Source organism: Pithys albifrons, chromosome 7 (genome assembly GCF_047495875.1).
Source record: "Pithys albifrons albifrons isolate INPA30051 chromosome 7, PitAlb_v1, whole genome shotgun sequence".
Classification (NCBI taxonomy): Eukaryota; Metazoa; Chordata; class Aves; order Passeriformes; family Thamnophilidae; genus Pithys; species Pithys albifrons.
This window is the reverse complement of record NC_092464.1, coordinates 58194721-58217735: the sequence shown is the minus strand read 5'-3', so window position 1 is coordinate 58217735 and position 23015 is coordinate 58194721. Positions and strand designations below refer to the sequence as shown.

Genomic DNA, 23015 nt, shown 5'->3' with positions numbered 1-23015 from the left:
CCAAGTTACAAACAAATCCTAAAAGCACAAAGGTGTCTGAAAGTTTGTTAAGTCTGTTAATTTTCTGTTGAAGTGCAGTTTTAAGCTTATTGCACTGTCAAGTTGTGCAGCAGAGCTACAGGGGTAAAGGCACCTGCCCCCCTCAGCTGCTGAACATTTTCTAAAGAGCGTAAGATCATCAGTACTTGCTCTCTTTCAGTGTTGGTTATGTTTATTCTCTGTGAATTTTCTCCGTGAATTCACACTTGTTTCCACACAGCATTACTGCAGTACCAAGAGTGTCTAAAGTGACTGAGACTCAAGGCTACTCTCAGACCTCTGTGATGGCCACACAGAAGTTTTTGAGAATTGACCTTGAACTATTGCATAAGGAGATTTAGCTCAGCTGGACTGAACTTGCTTCTTTGCTAAGTAAAGTCACTCTGCATTCTTAAGACACTTTGCACAAAATAGACATTGTAAAAGAATTTGTAGTTTTGTTTACAGTGGTTTGTGCAGTGACGACTACACAGAAAGACCCCAACCTCACGCGGGAGAGAAAAGTTTCTTGTTTTGTACTGGTTGTAAGTTTGTAAATCCCAAGCCTACATGTTTTGATCATGTATTAGTTTGTGTTAGTTTACAAAGGTTACGGTACCTCCTTCCAAAGGTCTATTTTGAAAAGAGAGGGGGAGGTAGGGATGCGTAACCTGCAAATACCCTGTTAAGTCTTGAATTGGCACAATCTAAGATCTTTCACAATGTTTTTCCCATTTTTCAATTTTTCAGCTTTTGATGTTCAAGTTGCAGTGTACATGAATCTAGGTAATATCCTAATGGTAACAATTTCCCCATTGGATAAGTAGCTAAGGAGCTAAGACTTAGAATTATTGTGTTATTATGTGCATTATGTTGTTTGCATGTTTGTTTTGTTTTTTGAAACAAGAGGGGGAGATGTTGCCGCCCACTGACTCTGGTGAGTCCAGAGGAACCACATGACACTGGACACAGAAGTCAAACAATAACGAGTCCAGCCTCTCACCTGGAAGAAGGTTTGGACTTTACCTTAAAAGTACATGATTCTTACCTTCGCCAATGGAGTCAGATGTGCTATGCCCAGGGCAAACTTATCTAAGGTTATAAATGTTGTCTAATTTGAATAAAGTTGGGATTTGCCTGAACATCATATTGGTGTATTGCGGTCTCCATTGGACCCGTCTACAACAACTGACTTTGCAAAAAGCCCTAAGACTGCATGTCTTGAGCTAAGGAGAAGCCCTTTCCTGATGGAGCTGCTGTTGTGGAGCCCAGCTGTGTCCCAGCAGTGCCCATGGCCTGTCCCCTGCCTGTGAGCCCAGGATGGACATGCAGCAGGTCTGTGTCCCAGCTGGCAGAGGACCAAGGCCTTAGTCCAGCCCAGGGGCTGTGCAGGAGAGTGTACAAGTGGAAAGAGAGCAGGTGAGCAAAGGCCCAGTGCTGGTGCTCCCTGGCAGTGCTGCTGTGCTGGGACTCTTTTGCCCTTCTCTGCATACATGGAACTGGCCAGTGACTGTCTGAAAGCCACAAAGGAAAAAGATCAGATAATCAAGGCTACTGCAAGAGAATTTATTTAGTTTAAATATACAGATAGACCAATTACTCAAAGATTTAAACATTCAGATTAATGAATTAGAATTAAGATGAGAGGATGAATAAAATAATTTCATTGACCTCAATGATATGACAAAAAAGAACCTACTGACCATGAAGAAAAGCCTGGGAAGGCAAGATGAACCTGTCATGGGTTTTATTGGGAACACTGTACAGAAGAAAACGTGCAGGTTCTTGCTGCTGAAAAACGTCCAGTCGTAATTTTCCTCACAGCATCCTTGAGCTCCTGGTTCCTCAGGCTGTAGATGAGGGGGTTCAGTGTGGGAGGCACCACTGAGTACAGAACTGACAGGGCCAGATCCAGGGATGGGGATGAGATGGAGGGAGGCTTCAGGTAGGAAAATGTGCCAGTGCTGACAAACAGGGAGACCACGGTCAGGTGAGGGAGGCACGTGGAAAAGGCTTTGTGCCGTCCCTGCTCAGAGGGGAACCTCAGCACAGCCCTGAAGATCTGCACATAGGAGAAAACCATGAAAATGAAACAACCAAAAGTTAAACAGATACTAACCACGAGAAGTCCAATTTCCCTGAGTTTGGAGTCTGAGCAGGAGAGCTTGAGGATGTGGGGGATTTCACAGAAGAACTGGCCCAGGGCATTGCCATGGCACAGGGGCAGGGAAAATGTATTGGCTGTGTGCAGCAGAGAGTAGAGAAAGCCACTGGCCCAGGCAGCTGCTGCCATGTGGGCACAAGCTCTGCTGCCCAGGAGGGTCCCGTAGTGCAGGGGTTTGCAGATGGCAACGTAGCGGTCGTAGCACATGACGGTGAGAAGAGAAAACTCTGTCACGATGAAGATCAAAAAGAAAAAGAGCTGTGCAGCACATCCAGTGAAGAAGATGGTTGTGGTGTCCCAGAGGGAGTTGTGCATGGCTTTGGGGACAGTGGTGCAGATGCAGCCCAGGTCTGTGAGGGACAGGTTGAGCAGGAAGAAGTGCATGGGGGTGTGCAGGTGGTGGTCACAGGCTACAGCGCTGATGATGAGGCCGTTGCCCAGGAGGGCAGCCAGGGAGATGCCCAGGAAGAGCCACAAGTGCAGGAGCTGCAGCTGTCGCGTGTCTGCCAATGGCAGAAGGAGGAACTGGCTGATGGAGCTGCTATTGGGCATTTGCTGCTTCTTAGCAGTGGTTCTATTTAGAAAAGGAAAATATGGGGATTATTAAGGGCAGAGCTTTTTGACAAAGCCAATCAGTTTTTAACTAAAATCAGTATGTCAAGTATTTCAAAATGTGCTGCCAAGGACTCAGTGTTACTCTGCTGCAGGGGGATATGGAAATTTTTTGTTGCAGCTCTGATATTCAAAAGGGACATGAGATTGAACCCACCTTGAATGCAAAAGTTCCATCTCTGCACTCATGACTTAGAAGAGACAACGGATGAAGGTTCTTTGCCACTGGAGGAGCCCTCATTTTCATGGCCCAGCACACAGTGCCCAGCAGAGATGCAGGGAAGGGCCCCCAGACCTTCCTGAATGCCCCCTCCCCCAGCGGTGTCTTGGGGGCACTTCCCCCCACTACCTGCCCAGGGCTGTGGTGCCTGGAGCTGTTCCTGCCAGCCACTGCTTCCCTGTGCTTTGGGCTGGGCCCTGGCAGTGCTCCCAGAGCCCATCCCAGCCCTGGGTGCTCAGCTCTGCCCTCCAGAGCCCTCCCAGCACAGGGCACTGCCCAGGGGCAGCTCTGGCTGGGCAGGCTCTGATGGCAATTTCAGAAATCGCTGAGGAGATCAGAAAACGGACACTGTTGCTGCCTGTAAGACACCATGTGCTGATTTGTTATACTGCCTGGTTTGTTCACCTCTGAAAGGGAGAGAACTAGAATTGCAGTGCCTCCCCTTAAATGAGAAATTAATTTCTACTTTCCATTGTCCATGAGATAAAAAACAACACAAGGCTGAAAGAGCAGCATGATTCCCTCTGAGGCAGCCTCTGCCTTCCTGAGCTTGTTGAAAGTCTCCTGTGAAATCTCCTCTTGTGCTTTGAAGCTGCAAGCAGATCCTATTAAGGGAGCAGCATAATGACACAGGGACCCAAACCTCCAAGTCGTTGCTCCTTCTCCACAGCCCTTCTCCCCATCCCTGTGAGCAGCTCCCCAGGCCGGCTGAGAGCTGACCCTGGCAGGCAGCAGAGTCCCTGCCCCAGCACAGCACCCTGAGCTGCAGGACCCTGCTCTGCCCCACAGCCCTGAGCACCCCTGGCTGCACCCCCCGGCTCCACAGCTATTCCAAAGTGCCCCCCAACAGCCCCCTCCTCACACATCCCATCAGCTGGGGCTGGGCCAGTTTTAGGAGATGCCTCCAGGAGCTGCCCCTGCATTGCCCTGCACCCACAGACTCACCGTGTCCAGCACTGCAAAGATTTCTCCTCCATGAGCTCTGAGTCATCCTCCCAGTGCTGAGCCCCTTTAAGCTCTGTCTGTGCCCTGCTGTTGTCCCTTAGCTGCCCTGGCAGTGCCCTGAGCCCTGCTGGGCTGTGCACAGGAGCTGCTCCTGGGCAGAGCTGTCTCTCTGCAGCGCTGCCCGCTTGCCAGGAGCTCCCTGTGTGCCAGGAGCCCAGCCCAGCTCAGCAGCACAGCAACAGCCCAGGGCATTTAATGGCCCTCTGGGGGGTTGATGTTGTTTACATAAGACTCAGTTCATCAGAAGAAGTTTAAACAATTTCTCAAGAACTCACATTGACATTGAAACACTGAAGTTTCTTGCAGTGCTAATGGGTCCCACTGAGGAACAGGACTGAGAAAGTGTCCCCAGATTCCAGTTTAGAGCAGAAAACTGGAGGCAGTGATGACAGTTATGGACAAGCAAGTCAAAGATGTCTCTCATGCTGAGTTAAACTGGCTGTGTTACAGAATTCAAAGGTCCTAGCCCTGACCTCCAGCTCCTGAGAAGGGAGATCCATTCCCTCCCTCATTCCTCAGGCCTCTTCCTGGGGCACTGACATGTGGGATGTGCAATGCCAAGGGCAGGAGGATGGGGTGGCACCTCCCAGGCTGCTGAGCAGGGACAAGGAGGCAATGAGGCCCCAGGGCTGCAAGGCTCACTTGTCTCCTCATGCCATCAGGGGCACACACAGCAGCCATGGCCAAAGGCCTGCACAACTTGGCTCTCTTGGGGCCTTTCAGCTTCTGCACATCCCTGTCTCCTCTCCAGCCCAGGCTGTCCTACAGTGTCCATGTCCTGCCCCTTTCCCTGCAGGCTGTCGGCATCCCCCGGCTGCCCCACCTCACTGGCCCCTTCCTGCACTGACATCTCTCCCTCCTCCCTGGCTCTGCCTTGGCACACAAAGCCTTGGGCTGATCCTGACTCATACTTGGTGACACTTTTTATCAGAGCACTTGTCTTGGAGTGAAATTCCTTTCTGCACAACTGCAGTCTGGACCTCCCCCAGCTGCCCTTGGTGACATTATTTCTTTCTCATTCTCTTTCTAATTACAAAAAGAAAAGCTCCACCACCTCTTAAACCACCACTTTGACACTGCAGGACCTTATGGAATCACGGGGTCACTGTGGAATCTCATGGATTTCAGGGACCTTTGTCTCAGTGCAGGGCCTTGAGTAGCAGAAGGGACCAGTGTGACACTGTGGAACCTCATGGAATTGTGACACTGCAGAGTCTTATTGAAACAATGGGATCATTGTAACTCTGCAACCTCATGGAATTAAGGGCTCATTGTGACTCTGCAGTGATGGAACAAAAGGGACACTCTGACACTTCAGAACCCCATGGAATCAAAGGGTCATTTTGATGCTCTGGGACCTTATGGAACTGAAGGGAACCTGGGACACTGCAGATCCTCATGGAATGAAGGGATCACTGCGACATTGCAGGGCCTCATAGAACCAAAGGAATCCTAGGACAGTGTGGAAGCTCATGGTGTCACAGAGGTAATAGAAGTTTAAGACAGAGTTTATTAGAGAAGATGTCTCATTGAGCTGTTGGGGCAGAAAGGACCCCTTGCTTTCTAAACACCTTCTCAGAGAGGAGCCTGGGGGTGACTGAATCCAATCTTAGCCTCAGATTTACTGTGCAATTTAAATTTCAGGAATTATAGAGGTGTGATTGAATCACTTTTTTCCCAAAGGTTTTAATGATGGCAAATCAGATACATAAAATGAGTTATTTGTTATGAGAAATGAACAGACAAAAGAACAGACAAGTGAACAGATGAAAGATTTTAATCATTTACTTAAATATTCAGTACAGTGTGGAAAAGCTAAAAACCTCCTAGTAGAGTATATTATAGCATAAAATAGTGCAGTGCACGGTGTCAAAGCAGTTATTTTAAAACAGTTGTGTTGAAGCCAGCAAAAAGAAATAATCATTAAGCAGAGATTGATGTAACTCTCACACAACTAAAGAGGGCAGATCTCTCTTCTTCCCTTAACCCCTGGGCAGTGACCATGAAGAGCCGTCCCTGCTTCATGGGAGAAGCTCCACATGCTTCAAGACAGTCTGTGGAAGGATCTGCCATATGAAAGTTGGACAGAGCTTTTAGAGTTATACAGTGAGGGATTGCTAGTCATGAATTTCCAGGCCAGTGAGCAGCTTCCCTGTCAAATGATGCCTCAAAAAGCAGGATGTGCATTTGCAGTTTGGTGAACCAGGCTGGTTTTAGCAGAATTCAACACCCAAACAGCCCCTTGGTGGCAGCAGTAACTCAGCCCAGAGAGCCTGCATTGTTTGCATTCTCTGAGTGGATTCTGGGCCTGATCAGGGCAGAACATCCTGCCATGGTCCATAAGGTCTGCAGTGTCACAATGGCCCCTTGATGCCATGAGGTTCCAAAATGTCCTGAGGTTCATTTGATTCCAGGAGCCCCCACAAGTCACAATGGCCCCTTGGTTCCATGAGATTCCGCAGTGCCCCAGGGTCCCTTTGGCTCCACAAGGCTCTTCACAATTCACTATGTCCCATTGATTCCATGAGGTTCCAGTCTTCCAGGGTTCCTTTGGTTCCATTAATCCCTGCAATGTCACAAAGGCCTTTGATTCCATGAGGTTCCACAGTGCCCCAGAGTCCCTTTGGCTCCATGATGCCCTGCAGTGTCACAAAGCCCCTTCATTCCATCAGGCTCCTCAGTGTAACAACAGCCCCTTGTTCCATAAGGTTCTGAAATGTCTCAGTGTTCCCTGGGTTCCCTGAGGCCCTGCAGTGTCACAATGGCCCCTCATATCCAAGAGGTTCCACAGTGTCCCTGAGTTCATTTGGTTTGATGAGGCCTCAGGTGTCACAGTGGCCTCTTCATTCCATGAGGTTCCAAAATATTCCAGGGTTCCTTTGGTTCCATGAGGCCCTGAAGTGTCACAATGGCCCCTTGATTCCAGAAGGTTCCAAACTATCTGAGGATTCCTTCGGTTCCCACATGTCACAATTTCCCCATGGCTCCATGAGGATCCACAGTGTCCCAGGTTTCCTTGGGTTCCAAAAGCCCTGGAGTGTCACAATGACCTCTTGATTCCATGAGGTTCCACAGTCTCCCTGGATTCCTTTGTTCCCATGAAGCCCTAAAGTGTCTCAATGTCCCCTTTGGTTCCAGGAGGTTCTGTGGTGTCACAGTGTCCCTTTGGTTCCAGGAGGTTCCACACTGTCCTTGCTGGAACACACCTGGTTGGATGTTGCCCCACCTGCAGAGCTGCCTCCAGCTCTGGGGTCCCAGCACAGCAAGGACACAGAGCTGTTGGAGCGAGTCCAGAGGAGACCACGAAGATGATCAGAGGGATGGAGCAGCTCTGCCATGAGGGAAGGCTGAGAGAATTGGAATTGTTGAGCCTGGAGAGGCGAAGGCCTTGGGGTGACCTAATTGTGACCTTCCAGGACTTGAAGGCAGCGAAGAAGAAAGATGCAGAGAGAGTATTTACAAGGGCATGGAGTGACAGGACAAGGGGGAAATGGCTTCACACTGATAGAGGGAAGGGTTAGATGAGATATTGGTATGAAATTCTTTATAGTGAGGGTGGTGAGGCTTTGGCACATGTTTCTCAGAGAAGTTCTGGCTGCTCCATCCTTGGAAGTCGTTCAAGGCCAAGCAGAATGTGGCTCTGAGCAACCTGGTCTAGTGAAAGTTGTTCCTGCCCCTGGGCTTGGAACGAGAAGTTCTTTAAGGTCCCTCATGACCCAAAGCATTCTGTGATTCTGTGGCTGGTGGGTGATGTGGTGGTCAGGGCTGTCTTGGGCACAGAGACCATGAAATAATGGGGATTTCCATTGTGGGTGAAGGGAGGGGAACCAACAGAACTGACACCTTGGACTGACAGCTGACAGACTTTGGCCAGGCTGCAGGTGTTTTAAGAAGGAAATCTCAAAGTTCCAGGACCTGTGCCCACGTGGCCTGAGACAAGTCAGGGGCAAAAATTATGGCCTGGTTAAACAGAGAACATGGGCTAAAACTCAAAAGGAAAAAGAGAGTGTGTCACCTCTCGAAAGAGGGGCAGAAATCTTGGGGGAACTACAAGGATATGGTGAAGTTATGGAGGGGGAAAATGTGAAGGGCCAAAGACAAACTGGAACTGAATTTGGCCACTGCAGTTAAAGACAGCAAAAAATGTGTCTCTGAATCCATGGGCAGCAACAGGAGGGCTCAGGAGAGTCTCCATCCTTTGCTGGATGCAGAGGCAGCGCAGGGTCAGGGCAGGAGGAAATGGCTGAGGGAATTAATGACTTCTTTGCGTCAGTCTTTTAACACCAAATGCAGTTTTCCTCAGGATACCCAGATCCCAGGGCTGGAAGGTGGTGATGGGGAGCTGAGTGAAGCCCCCATAACCTAGGGAGAATTGGTCAGTGACCTGCTGTGTCAATGAGAACCCCACAAGTCCCTTGCCCACATGAGATGCACCTGAGGGTACTGAGAGAGCTGGAAAAAGAGCTTGCCAAGCCACTTTCACTCATTGCCCAGCAGTTCTGGTGAACTGGAGTAGTCCCAGCTGACAAGAAATCAGCAACTGTGATGCCCATTTATGAGAAGGGTTGGATGGGGGTTTCAGCCAACTTCAGGCCTGTCAGTTTTAGCGTGGGTCCAGAGAAGTCCATGGAGGAAATAAATCATCCTGAGTGCCATCACACAGCACAAACAAGAAAACCAGGGGATCAGGCCCAGTCAGTGTGGTTTTGGGAAAGGCAGGTCCTGGCTGACCAACCTGATCCCTTTCTATGACAAAATGACCCACTCAGGTGATGAGGGAAAGGCTGTGGATGTGTCTCTCTGGAATTCAGTACAGCCTTTGGCACCACCTCCCACAGCATCTCCTGCAGAAACTGGCTGCTCATGGCTGGGATGAGGGAACTGTTTGCTGGGTGAAAAACTGTCTGATGGCCCAGAGAGTGGTGGGGAATGGAACTAAATCCAGGTGGGGCTGGTCACTAGTGGGATTCCCCAGGGCTCAGTGTTGGGGCTGGTCCTGTTATTGATGATTTGGACAAGGGGATCGAGGGCACCCTCAGTAAGTTTGTGGACAACACCAAGGTGGGTGTAATTGTGGATGTGCTGGAGGGCAGGAAGGCTCTGCAGAGGGATTTGGACAGGCTGGATCCATAAGACCAAGTGTCAGGTCCTGCCCTTGGGTCCCAACAACCCCATGTAATCCTCCAGGCTGTGGACAGAGTGTTTTGAGAGCTGCTCAGCAGGAAGGGACTTGGGGGTGCTGCTGGAGAGCAGCTGAATATGAATCAGAGTGTGCCCAGGTGGGTGCAAAGGCCAAAGGCATCCTGACCTGTATGGCAAATAGTGGGGCCAGCAGGACCAGGACACTGATTGTCCATCTGCACTGGTCACTGGTGAGGTCCCACCTCAAGTCATGTGACCAGTTCTGGGCCCCTCACTGCAAAAAGAACATTGAGGGCCTGGAGTGTGTCCAGAGAAGTGAATGGAGCTTGGGAAGAGTCTGGAAATAATGTGTCATGAGGAATGGCTAAAGGAAGTGGTGTTCTGGAGTCTGGGGGAGAAGAGGCTCAGAGAGGACCCCATTGCTATCTACAAAGACCCAAATGGAGGTTTTGATGAGGTTGGATTTGTTCTGTTCTATCAAGTCTAAAGTGACCAGATGAGAGGAAATGACCCTTAATTGCGTCAGTTGAAGTTTAGATTAGATATTAATTTTTTTTTTTCACTGAGTGTACTTGAATAAGTAGCGCAGTGAAGTGGTGGTGTCTCTGGGAGTGTTCACATGGCATCTGGATGTAACACTCTGGGATGTGGTTTAGGGGTGATTATGGTGGTTTTCATTCAGAGTTGGACAAGAGGATCTTGAAGGTCTATTCCAACCCTGACGGTTCTGTGATTCTGTGACCTGTCATCACTGTCTCCAGTTTTCTGGTTTTACGAGATACTGGAGATGTTTTCTCAGTTGGATTCCTCCGTGGGACCCATTAGCACTACAAGAAACTTTACAGTTTGATTCTGACTTTGGCTTCTCATGAGGTTCCTGCACCTTTCCTCATGATCTGATGTTCAGGGACTCAGCACCAAACCCCCCAGAGGGCCATTAAATGCCCTGGGCTGTTGCTGTGCTGCTGAGCTGGGCCGGGCTCCTGGCACACAGGGAGCTCCTGGCAAGCGGGCAGCGCTGCAGAGAGACAGCTCTGCCCAGGAGCAGCTCCTGTGCACAGTCCAGCAGGGCTCAGGGCACTGCCTGCACACACCGAGGGCACAGCAGAGAAGGGACAGAGATGAGAGGCAGCCTGGGCTGAGAGGGGACTGAGATCTCATTAAAGGAGAAACCTCCACAGTATTTGAATGAAGAATTCTCTGGCTATAGGAGAGATAATCTTCCCTTCCTGCAAGGATCTCCTAAAGCTGGCACATCCCACAGCTTCCAGGATCTTTCAGAAGGACTCCCACAGTACCTTCAGTGGAGAGGAGGTGGCCATATGGCAGAACAGGGCAAGACCTGCAGGCAGTAGAGACACAAGGGAAGTGAGAAAGAGGTTTAGATATCCTGGGGTTGGAGGACAGGTGAGAGCTCTTCAGAAGAAGAATCTTCACAGCCCTTTGCCAGGGTAAGTCTCTGGCTGCAGAGCAGTGCAGGTAAGTTTCTGGAAGGGTCTCTTAAACTTCCAAATGTTACCACTGAGAAGACCTGCCAGGATGGCTCTCCTGGATTTCCTGGTGTGGAGCATCAGAGGCACTGGGCAAGAAGGTTCCCTTGTCCCAGGGATGGCTGTTGGGTGTCAGGGTGGGGGTGCAGCCAGGGGTGCCCAGGGCTGTCTTGCAGAGCAGGGTCCTGCAGCCCAGGGCTCTGTGTGCTGGGGCAGGGGCTCTGCTGCCTGCCAGGGACAGCTCAGCCTGGTCAAGGAGCTTCCCAGGGCCCTGCAGGGAGAAGGTGTGGGTGGAAGGAGTGACCCCCTCATGGCAGGGCAGGGATGAGCAGGGCAGGGCTGAGCAGAGCAGGGCAGGGTCCTTCAGCTACAATGGCTCTGGGCTTCTCTCACCTTCAGCTGACCTCCTGCCATGTCCAAGGGCACTTTTCAGGAAGCACATCCACTCAGAACACCTTCCCCTCCCCAGACACCTCAGCTTGTCTGGGATCTGCTCTGCAGCCCCTGCACAGGCAGAGCTGCCCCTGGGCAGTGGGGTGGGCATGGGCTGTGTGAGCACTGGAGGGAGCTGAGCTGGGCACAGGGAGGTGGCTGCTGGCAGGAACAGCTCCTCACAGCACAGACAGGCAGGGAGGGAGAGGGAGCTGCTGCCACAAATGCTGGGGAGGGGCATGTGGGCACCTCCCTGCTGGCCCTGTGGCACAGACACCTTCCCCTGACCAACTCCTCCCTGGGCTCCTTTCCCAGCCTAAGCAGAGCCTCTGCCCGCAGGCCCGTGGGGGCTCAGGTGTGCATTGCCCTGCAGCAGCCACAGCCCAGGGAAGGATAAGCCTCTGATTTCCATCTATCTCTGTGTGTCCCTCCTCCCTTGGCAGGGCCATTGTGGCATTTCACTGCCATCCCCTGTTGTCTGTGCTGTCCTTGTTCTCACCATTGGCTTTTCTGAGCCCATATAGGGCGGTTGGGGGTGGCAGATTCCTGTTCAGACACAAACCCTTTTGGACCTGTGGGAGGAATATGTCTGTGGGAGCAAAGCACCCAAGTGCCCTCCAGGCAACTTTTGGACATTCAGCTGCTTCCCTGGGTGTCCTGCAGGGCTGCAGGGTGCACTCTAGAAGGGCATAGGTCCCCAAAGTGCTGCCCTTGATCCCCATGCAAAAACACCTCTGTGCTAAATCCATGGAAAGGCTGATTGGCAACTGCAAGGATTGCTCTGAGTCTCAATTTGGGAGCAGAGGGATGAAAGACGTGAGGAGTCTGTCATTCTGCTCTTTGACCCTGGATTCCTGGACTCCTCTGCTCTCAGCAGTGTGCAGTTTTGTTTTAGGAGAACAGTCCAGCATGATGCTCATCCAGCTCCAAGCTGTCAGCCCAGGGCAACTGAGAACAGCTCTGATAGGCAGAGCAGCTCTTCTCTCTGCCCTAAGGGAGCCTTCCTTTGACCCTCAGGACCCACATGACTTGACCTGCAGTGCAGTAGAAATTTCAGTGATTTCAAACATCCACAACAGCTGCTAAATGTAGTGGGTGCAATTAGATCAACAAATACAAAGAATTCCTTAAAATCAATTCTAAATTTGGACAAAATTTGAACAGCTCTTTGATGAATTCCAAGTCCATTTAATTTGAGATCACTCTGCATTTCAAGTTCCCCCTCTTTGCAGAGCAAAGACTTCTCGGGAGCCCATCACCTGGTCCCTGCTCCCAATGTCCCCATCAGGCAGAATAGACCAGAGCTCAGGAGAGGGGGATGCAGAGAGGGTTTCTTAAGAAAAAAAGACCCTGAATGTAGAGTTGCCATGACACAGGCAATATGTTTTGCTGATGACGTCTGGCCTAACTCAGTTCTGCTTTTTCATTCTCCACAGATAACCATACCCTGAGGGAACAGATGTCCAACAGCAGCTCCATCAGCCAGTTCCTCCTCCTGCCATTGGCAGACACGCGGCAGCTGCAGCTCCTGCACTTGTGGCTCTTCCTGGGCATCTCCCTGGCTGCCCTCCTGGGCAACGGCCTCATCATCAGCGCCGTAGCCTGTGACCACCACCTGCACACCCCCATGCACTTCTTCCTGCTCAACCTGTCCCTCACAGACCTGGGCACCATCTGCACCACTGTCCCCAAAGCCATGCACAACTCCCTCTGGGACACCACAACCATCTCCTACATGGGATGTGCTGCACAGGTTTTCTTCTTTTCCTTTTTCATTTCAGCAGAATTTTATCTCCTCACCCTCATGTGCTACGACCGCTACGTTGCCATCTGCAAACCCCTGCACTATGGGACCCTCCTGGGCAGCAGAGCTTGTGCCCACATGGCAGCAGCTGCCTGGGCCAGTGGCTTTCTCAATGCTCTGCTGCACACAGCTAATACATTTTCCCTGCCCCTGTGCAAGGGCAATGCTCTGGGCCAGTTCTTCTGTGAAATCCCCCACATCCTCAAGCTCTCCTGCTCACACTCCTACCTCAGGGAACTTGGGCTTCTTGTGGTTAGTATCTGTTTAACTTTTGGCTGTTTCATTTTCATAGTTTTCTCCTATGTGCAGATCTTCAGGGCTGTGCTGAGGATCCCCTCTGAGCAGGGACGGCACAAAGCCTTTTCCACGTGCCTCCCTCACCTGGCCGTGGTCTCCCTGTTCGTCAGCACATCATTTTTTGCCTACCTTAAGCCTCCCACTATCTCCTCCCCATCTCTGGACCTGGCATTGTCAGTTCTGTACTCGGTGATTCCTCCAACACTGAACCCCCTCATCTACAGCCTGAGGAACCAGGAGCTCAAGGATGCCCTGAGGAAAATGATGACTGGATGTTTTTCAGCAGCAAGAACCTGCCAGTTTTCTTCTGTACAGTGTTCACAATAAAACTCATGACAGGCTCAGTTTGCCTTCCCAGGTTTTTCTTCATGGTCAGAGGGTTCTTTTTGTCATAATGTTGTGCTTGATTAAATTATTTTATTCATCCTCTCATTTGAATTCTAGTTCATTAATTTGAATATTTAAATCTTTTAGTAATTGTGCTATCTTTATATTTAAACAAAATAAATTCTTTTGCAGTAGCCTTGATTATCTGATCTTTTTCCTTTGAGACTTTCAGGCACCTACTGGGCAGTTCCATGTGTGCAGAGAAGGGCAAAGAGTCCCAGCACAGCAGCACTGCCAGGGAGCACCAGCACTGGGCCTTTGCTGACCTGCTCTCTTTCCACTTGTACACTCTCCTGCAGAGCCCCTGGGCTGGACTAAGGCCTTTGTCCTCTGCCAGCTGGGACACAGACCTGCTGCATGTCCATCCTGGGCTCACAGGCAGGGACAGGCCATGCGCACTGCTGGGACACAGCTGAGCTCCACAACAGCAGCTCCATCAGGAAAGGGCTTCTCCTTAGCTCAGGACATGCAGTCTTAGGGCTTTTTGCAAAGTCACTCTCAAGAACATGCCAAGGGATAGACTCTGTAGAGGCTCCTTGTTTGCTTGTTCTCCAGGGGCCCATTGTGATGAGATCAGGGTTCCAGTGAGGTCTTCAACAGACTCAGATCTGCTTCAAGTACTGCTTGTTCATGGCCAGTGAGCCTGGAGATGGCAAGTCATCATTTTTAACCTCTCAGTGGCTTTAGAGAAGGTGACAGAGCTGGTTTGAGGTGAATGTTTAAGTGAACCAAGTTGGGAGCTGCCAGGAGAACACAGGGGACCTGCAGGCCCACTGCGTGCCAGGGATCAGCAATAAATGGAGGTCTGTGAGCACAGACCTGTCCAGGGTCTTGACACTCACAGATAAAACTCTAAATCTGGTTGTGAACCAGCAAACAGAGCCCTGTAACTGCAGGGGCTACAGCAGGAAACAGGGAAAATGATCTGGTGAGTGTTCTGCGTTACCCTCAGTGAACACACTACTGCTACCCATGACAACAATAGCAGTAATAAAAGCTGGAACTATAACAATAAACCCCAGAAGAAGCTCATGTGGAGCACAACACCATTGCCCCAATGCCCATCACTCAGTGCCCAATGCCCAGCCCAGCCCAGACACAGATCAGCCCTTCCTGACCAACTCCCCATTAACACCCTGAGGACAGCCCTGCATCAAAGGGAACATCCCTTGGGCCAGTTGGGCTCAGCTGTCCTGGCCCTGCTCCCTCCCAGTCCTGTGACCCTGAGGAGATCATTGGAGGCCATGATTGAACAAACCTCTCAGACACTCAGTGTGGGAAGGAAAACCCAAAGCACCTGAAAAAATGGAGTCCCTTGGAGCATTAACAAGCCCCACCAAAGGGCCATTCCTGACAAAGCCTCCCCAGGGACTCATCCCAGCAGACCCTTGGAGGCCACGACTGCAGGGAGGCAAAGGCTCTGGGCAGCAGCTCAGGTGCTGAGCAAAGCCTGGCTTGGCTGGAGGCAGCAGAAAGGCCCAGCCCTGACCCCCAGCCCGGGGAAGGCACATCCTATCCCTCACACCTTGCTCAGGGCTCTGCTGGGGGCATTGGCATGGGGGAGGATGCTGAGGGCAGGACAAGAGAAAGAGAATCAGGAGGGGACGGGGCAGATCAAGAAGCCAGTCTTTCAACAAAGAAATTGAAAGGAGTGACACAAATGAAAACAGGAAACCAAAGTTACCTGGTCCCTGAACTCAACAAAACTTTCAAACTTGTGAAAAGATTCCAGCTGCCAGCCAGGTGAGTGGATTTCCATTTGGCTGCTTCCATGCTGGGATAGTGGGGCTGAGAGTCAGCAGTTGCAAGGTCATGAAGGCCAAAAGCTGAGATTCCTTTGCTAGAGATTAGGAAATTGAAAGAGGAATTGTAAAAGAAGGAGAAATTTACAGTCTCTGGAGATGACTCTTCTCAAGCGTGAGGTCAAGAGATCCATTTCAGGAAGATGTTGTGAACTCCCCAGGAAAGTGAAGCTCTGGAAACAAAGGTATCCAGTACTTCAGGGAATTACCTGCACTGGAAATCATCTATAGTGACCTAAAAAGTGAAAACACCCCTGAAGACTCAGAGGATGTTCCTTGCACAGTGGGCATGAGAAGGTTCAAAGCACTCCTGGGTCACGTTCCAACAGCCTGATGGCATTGTATTCCCCCCAAATGGATACACCAGGAGATGGCATCCTCCTGTCTCTGAAATGTAGTAGAAACTCTGGGCACTTCCTCATCCCCATGGCCCAGCAGCTCAGCTCTCAGGGACAGCCCAGGAGATCAGTCCTCTCCTGCCCCAGCCAGAGGGAAAGGGAGCCCCAAGCACAGGCCATGTGGTGATCTCTGGTTCTTTCTGCATGGCCAGAGGGAGACATGAGGAAGTGGGATGGTGAACCCACCTTTGAGCTGGGAGCCCATGGAGGTGAACTGAGAGGGAAGAGAGCTGTGGAGAAGGGGTCAGCCAAGAAGGATGTCCATGGAGTTGCTGCAGGGACACAAGAAGGCAATCAGGGATCTCCCAGGCATAAAAGGACTAAAATCAACTCTTTTGATCCTGGTGATGGGACTTCTGGTCTGGTATCACAGAGGTCAGACAGTGAATACTCTGGCCAGGAACAGGAGTAGAGGGTCCCTGCCTTTGTCCAGGAGGAGGAAAGGGATGACCAGGCACACTGCACTGTGTGGATTCGATGGCCTGGCACAGCAGATCCACAGAGGTGTAAAGCTTTAGTAGACACTGGTGCCCAGTGCACACTGATGGCATCAGGGCACAGGAGTGCAGAACCCTCTGGATCTCTGGAGTGGCAGGGGGATGGCAGGAGTTGTCTGTGTTAGAGACTGAGGTGAGTTTAGGAGGGGACAAATGGGAAAAGCCCCACATTGTGTCTGGCCCAGACTGGCCTTGTTTTCTGGACACTCTGCTCAAGGTGCTCCAGGACACTCATCACAGACCAGCCCCTCCCAATGACCATTCCCAGCACTGGTTTGTCACCCACCTCTGTGAGGTGATTTGTTCCTTCACAGAAGGACATCAAGTGACTGGGCCAGAAGTGTAAGAGATCCCAAGTCTTTGTCCCCTCAGGTACAGCATCGTCTGTGCCACCAAGGGTTGTGAGCAGACCTGCTGTGCTGAGGCTCTGGGGCCTCGTGGCCTCCTGGCACAGCCCCAGGAAGGCTGGGCACTGTCACCCCTTGTCCTGCTCTCAGCATCACCCCCCATGCCAGTGTCCCCAGCAGAGCCCTGAACAAGGTGTGAGGGACAGGATGTGCCTTCCCCAGGCTGGGGGTCAGGGCTGGGCCTTTCTGCTGCCTCCAGCCAAGCCAGGCTTTGCTCAGCACCTGAGCTGCTGCCCAGAGCCTTTGCCTCCCTGCAGTCGTGGCCTCCAAGGGTCTGCTGGAACGAGTCCCTGGGGAGGATTCTTCAGGAGTGGCCCTTGGGGGCTCCTTAAAACTCCAAGAGACTGCAGGTTTTTCAAAGTACTTTGAGTTTTCCTTTTGGTTTGGAGTCTGTGAGAGGTTTGTTCAATTAAGGCCTCCAATTATCAGCTGTATTGAGTCCCTTGAGAGTCTTAGTCAGTATCAACACTCAGTGGGGCTCGATAATGCTTCAAGCTACTCAAAGCTTACTGAAGTATTTCTTTTTGACACCCAGTCTGTGAGAGGTTTGTGAAATCACGGCCTGCAATGATCTGCTTTATTTAGACCCCTGAGAGGCTTTGACAGTAATAGCCCACAGTGAGGCTTGTTAGGGCTTCAAAGGACTCAATATTTATTAAGGTACTTTTGCTTTCCTTTTGAAACTGAGTCTATGAGAGGTTTGTTCAATCAAGGCTTCCAATTATCTCCTCCTACCAGTCAGTGAAGAGCCTGTATTGGGAATGGCCCTCAGTGGGACCCATTAGTGCTTTGAGATACGTTGTGATTTTCTTCTGACTTTGACTGGTGGAAAGGTTTGTGCAATCTCCTCTCAGTACCTGAGGTTCAAGGGCTCAGCACCAAATGCACCACGGGGCTTGTTAAGATAAAGCAAGACCTAACAGATCATGGCTCTTTCTGAGTTTGTCCTCTAATCAAGGAGAGTTAATTAAGTAATTTCCCTAATACAGTTTTGAAGGAAGGTTTCAAAGAGCTTCTAACAAATGTGCATTTCTATTTTAAATGATATGGATAATTGCTGTTCTTTTTAGAGAAGAGGTGATTGCAGCATTCTCTGATTGATGTTGACCAAGGTTCCCTCCTGAAAAGGTTTGGACTAATTGGAGAGCGATCCCTTGAGGTCTGACAGTGTGGACAACCTTGCTCCACACCTCCCCAGCCCCATCATGTCTCTCATCAGTCAACTGGGGCCTGCTTTGCTCTGAGAACTGGCTGAACACAGGCAAGAGGGATTTTTCCTCTATTTTTGCAGCAATCTGAAACTCATATGTTTCACCATTGAAAACAAACACACTCCTCGGACTTTCACCTCAAATCCCCCCAGTTTTACCCCAAATCCCCAGGATTCCACTCAAAATCCCATAATTACCCTCAAAATTCCTTTAATTCCACCGAAAGATACCCTGATTTTCACCTCATACCACAATGGTTCTACTCCAAGTTGCTTTAATTCCAGCTCATATCTCTATAAACCCATCAAAGTCCTGCTGATTTTGCCCCAAATCTCCCGTGTCTTCCACCCAAAATTCTATTAATTCCACATAAAACTCCTCTCATTTACCCCCAAATCCACTTAATTTTCCTGAAGATCTCCATTATTTTTGGCCAGAGTTCCCTTAATTCCATCTATAACCTCCCCAATCCCATATATTTCACCAAAAATTACTTGAATTTCACCTAAAATTTCTCAATTCTCTTTATTTCCACCTCAAATCTTCTTAACTACATGCAAAATTTCCTTATTTTTACCCAACATATCCCTAATCCCATCCCAAATCTCTGACCTCCACTCAAAAATACCTTAATCCCTCTTACAATCCCAAGTAATTCATCCCAAATCCTGAAGGTTCCACAGAAATCCCCTTAATTTCACATAAGGATTATTTAATTACATCCCAAATTCCTTTCACCAACCTCTCCTAATTTCACCCCAAATCCACTAAATTCCACTCTGAATAACCCTCAATTCCACACAAAATCCCTTCCCCAACTCACCAGCCCCCCAAGTGCCCCCAAATCCCCCCGACCCCCAAGTGTCCCTTTGGAGCCCCAAATCCCGGGAAAGGGCCCATGGGAAGGGGGGGCTGGGGGGCTTTGGGGAGGTTGGGGTGGATTTGGGGGCCTGGAAGGCACTTGGGGGGCACTTGGGGGTCCCATTGGGGCCTGAGGGGCATTTTTGGGGCACTGGGAAAGAACTTGGGTGTCCGAGGGGACCCCTGGGGGTCACTCGAGTGTCCGACAACGGAATCTGGGGGTCCAAAGAGGATTTTAGGGGTCACTTGTAAGTCCTGGATGAACTTGAGGGTCACTTGGGGGTCCGGAGAGGTGATTTGGGAGTCCTGAGTGGGTATTGGGGGAGCACTTGGGGGTCCTGGGGCCCTTCTGCGGCAGTTTGGGGTCCGGGGGACACTTGGGTGGCTGCAACGGGGGTGGGACCGACCCGATTGGGCGCGGGGAGGGCGGGAGTTGTAGTCCCGCCTGTTATTGGCCAGAGCGGGAGCGCGGTGCTTGACGGGAGATGTAGTGCTGGACTCCATGAACCGCCACCGCCCGCTGCATCCCAATCAGAGGCGGCGCAGACGGAGGGCGGGACTGGACGGCACTGCTGGAGAGTTGAGCAATGGCGGCGAGTTTGGCTAATTTCTGAAAATTTGAAAGCATTTCGGGGGCATTCGGGGACTCGGGGCGGGTTTTGGGGGTCCCTCACGGCCCACCTACCCCCACAGACCCCCCGGGACCCCCCCGGGGCCGTGTTGGCCGTGACGGTGAAGGAGCCGGGTAAGCCCCTCCCCCCACCCCGGGATGCGCCTCAGAACGCCCCAAATCCCCCCCGAAAATACCCCTGAGACCCCCCTAACCCACCGCCTGGGACCCCCCAAACTACCCCGGACCCCCAGGATGCCCCAAATCCCGTCCTGAACTCTGCGGAGCCCCTGAAACACCCCGGGCCGCCCCAAACATCCCAGAGATCTCCTAAACCCCTCCCAGACCCCCCAAACCTCTCCCAGACCGTCTAAACTGCCCAGGACCCCTAAAATGCCCCCATACTCACCTAAATTCAGCTCTCAGACCCCCGAAACCATCGCAGGACTCACCAAACCCCCTTCTAGGGCACCCACACCTGCCCAAACTCTCTCAACCTCCTCCCAGACCCCCACCCAGACCCTCCTAAACCTCTTCAGGACCCCCCCTATTCTTTCTCCCAGTCCCTCCAAACCACACCAGGTCCCCCAAACCGCTTCTAGACCTACCCCAACTATCCCAGGATCCCCCTAAAACTCCCTCGCAGACCTCCCAAAACAACTCCAGGGCCCTCCAAACCCCTCCAGGGAATGCCGAGGGTCCCAGGGGCGGCTTCTGCCCTGAGTCTCTGCTCGGGGTGCTCAGAGACCCCCCTGGGACAGTAAAACAGGGAGCCTGGAGAGGGGGGACCCCCAATACCTGTAGGACCCCCAGCAAGCCCATTAGGGGAGACCCCCCAAAGCCCAAAGTGGAGAGACCAGAGAGGGGGAACTTCTGGGAGGCTTTTTTGGGGCTGAATCTTTTGTTGTGCAGGGGGGACACAGAGTGGGGAAGGGAGTTTTCAGGGGGCCACAGATCCAAGGAAGGGGGGATGTAGCAGCTTGGAGAAGGGAAATGGGGAGTCCAGGGGAATCTGTGTCCAGGAAAGGGGGGTCCAGGGGTCGGGGAAAGGGGAATCATGGGGTCGGGAGATCCAGAGTGTCCAGAGAAAGGGATTGAAAGGGTCCCCCAGTGTTCCAAAAAGGGAAGGGGGAGTCTGTGGTCTGGGAAATTCAGGAGTGGGAGTTCCAGGGGTCCCAGAGTGAAAAATACAAAAACAGCACAGGAGGTGTGGGACCTGGAAGAGGTGGAATGGCCAGGAAAGGGTATGCAGGGGAGTATTGGTGCAGGATAAGGGGGTGCAGGGGGATCCCAGTGCCGGGGAGTGGGCGATCAGGAGTGTGCCAAGGTGAAGGACAGGCAGGACTGGGGTGGGGAGAGGGAGTTGGTGGGTCCAGGGGGTCCCTGTGCCCCTAAAAGGGGAGTCCAGGGGATGGCAGGTTAAAGGAAAAGGGAATGTGGGATGGGTGGGAAAGGGGGGTCAGGGTGTTCCTGGAGTCACAGAATTAAGGGGTGTGGGGACAGGAAACCTGAGAATGGCCGGGCAGGGGTTTCTGGAGCCCCGGCAGCCTGGAGAGGGAGGACACTGAACAGACAGGAGAACCCCAGCAGCCAGGACAGGGGGTACCCCCAGAACCCCAAAATGGAGAGGCCAGAGAGGAGGAGTTCCTTTCAGTGTTTTCTCGGCTGAATCTTGGAATTTTGGAGATTTTTCTGGACACAGGAAGCTCAGTGAGTTCTAGAGATGGTCTTTGGGAGGAGGAACCCCCAACCCAAGGCACTCACACCATATTTTTCCCCAGAAAACATGATTTCTCCTTCCCAAAGCTTGTCAGGATGGAGGAGGAGGCTGGGAGGAGGAGGAAGATGCCCCGGGACCCCCAGGCAGGTGAGGAGGAAGTCAGTGCTTCTTTCCCCCTATCTTGTGCTGCATCTTCCAGCCCAGCATGGCCCCGGCTGCAGGACAACCCCGCTGCCGACGCCGTCCTGCCGGGGCCGGGTTTGGGGGGATGTCCTTGGCCTTCCCTGTGGGCCGGAGGCAAATGCCCTGCCTGTCCTTGTTCCTTCCTGCCCCAGGCCCCGAGCTGAGCACGGAGAGCACGGAGGACAAATCCCCCTGTCAGAACCTGCTGGCAGAGGCTGTTTTGAACAGCTCCAGGGTGCAGGAAGTGAGTGGGGAGGAAAATCCACGGATATCTGCCAGAAGGAGAATCTCCAAAACTAGACCTGGGTGCTCTGAGGAGGAAAATCCAACCCAGTGCCCCGAAGGTGGCTGTAGCTTGAGCAGGTGCTCTGACCCAGTGATGGAGCAGCGACTTCACTCAAGGGAGAAACGCTACAAGTGCTTAGAATGTGGGAAGAGCTTCAGCTTCAGCTCCCACCTGATCCGCCACCAAATGATCCACAGTGGGGAATGGGCCTACACATGTGGGGAATGTGGGAAGGGCTGCAGCTGCAGCTCTGAGCTGATCTGCCATCAGAGGATCCACACTGGGGAACAGCCCTACAAGTGTTCCGAGTGCGGAAAGAATTTTAGGACCAGCTCACAACTCTTCTCACATCAGCGCACACACACAGAGGAGAGGCCCTTCTGCTGCACCCACTGCAGAAAGAGATTCAAACAAAACTCCCACCTCGTCACCCACCGGCGCATCCACACTGGGGAGAGGCCCTACAGGTGTGGCGAGTGTGGGAAGAGCTTCACTGACAGCTCTAACTTGATCCAACACCAACGAACCCACCAATAAGGAAAGCCATCAGAGTGCCCCAACTGCGGGAAGAGCTTCGTCTGCTGCTCCAGCTCCATCACCCATTGGAGTACCAATGTTGAATGATCCACAGTGACCCACATTGAGCACAGACCTGGTGACCCATGTTGGGTAAAGACCTGGGAACCCACTTTGGGTAGAGTCTTGGTGACCAACATTCCTGGTGACTCACATTGGGAAAACGCCTGGCTGGTGGTCTCCTCATCCTCCTGGTTCCCTGTAGGCACCTGGGTGAACAGAGTGGGAGGAACATCCATCAGGACACAGAGCTGACCTTGAAAATCCTTTGGGATGAGGGGATTTGATGGCTTTAGGCCTGTGGCAGGACATCCCTCATTGGAATGTCCAAGCAAACAATGCCCTGTTTGCAAATGTATCAGTGGTTGGCTGAGGGGACTCCACTCTGGTTTCAACCCCAGATTAACATCCTGATGGGTGAGGCAACCCCAGGAGTCAAATGCCTGTCAGTCAATCGCTTTATACTCTAAAGATCCAATCCCCTTTCACAGGGGCAGGTTTTTCCAACATATCCCTTTTTGGGGTGTGTGTGTGGAGATTCCTCCCTTAGGGTGGGAACCCCCACCAAGGTCACTCCTTGAGGCTGAGAGCAGAGATCTCCCCAGGTCCCTTGGGCTGGGTGAGTTCCATTGATCTCTACTTAATAATTCTTTCTTTTGTGATAGCTTTAGTAGAATTGCTTCATCAGTTGCTCTAGGATGGTGCACTGGCCTGTCTCACACTATACTGCTGGTAGGTTTAGCATTTATATTTTGTAGTAAATGATTTTGATTGACATCTTTTATCTGATCACTTGTAATAATAAATAAACCCTAAGCCTTCCATTTTCCCCCCTGCCCCAGGGTGCCCCCCCGCCCTCCAGCAGCCCCAGCACCCCACACAGGTTGGGAGCT

The 23015-nt window shown here is 51.7% G+C and overlaps 3 protein-coding genes across 3 annotated transcripts in view; 1 reads left to right on the top strand and 2 right to left on the bottom strand.

Annotated features, from left to right (window-relative positions):
• LOC139673814 (zinc finger protein 850-like) overlaps positions 1–23015 on the bottom strand; it is a 701437-nt gene that overhangs the window by 12129 nt on the left and 666293 nt on the right. The gene's annotated exons all lie outside the window — the stretch shown is intronic.
• LOC139674220 (olfactory receptor 14C36-like) lies at positions 1766–2734 on the bottom strand. Its single transcript, XM_071560409.1, has one exon. The coding sequence runs from the start codon at positions 2732–2734 to the stop codon at positions 1766–1768; it is 969 nt and encodes a 322-aa protein (XP_071416510.1).
• On the top strand, positions 12543–13511 carry LOC139674219 (olfactory receptor 14A16-like). The gene has a single exon (XM_071560408.1). The coding sequence runs from the start codon at positions 12543–12545 to the stop codon at positions 13509–13511; it is 969 nt and encodes a 322-aa protein (XP_071416509.1).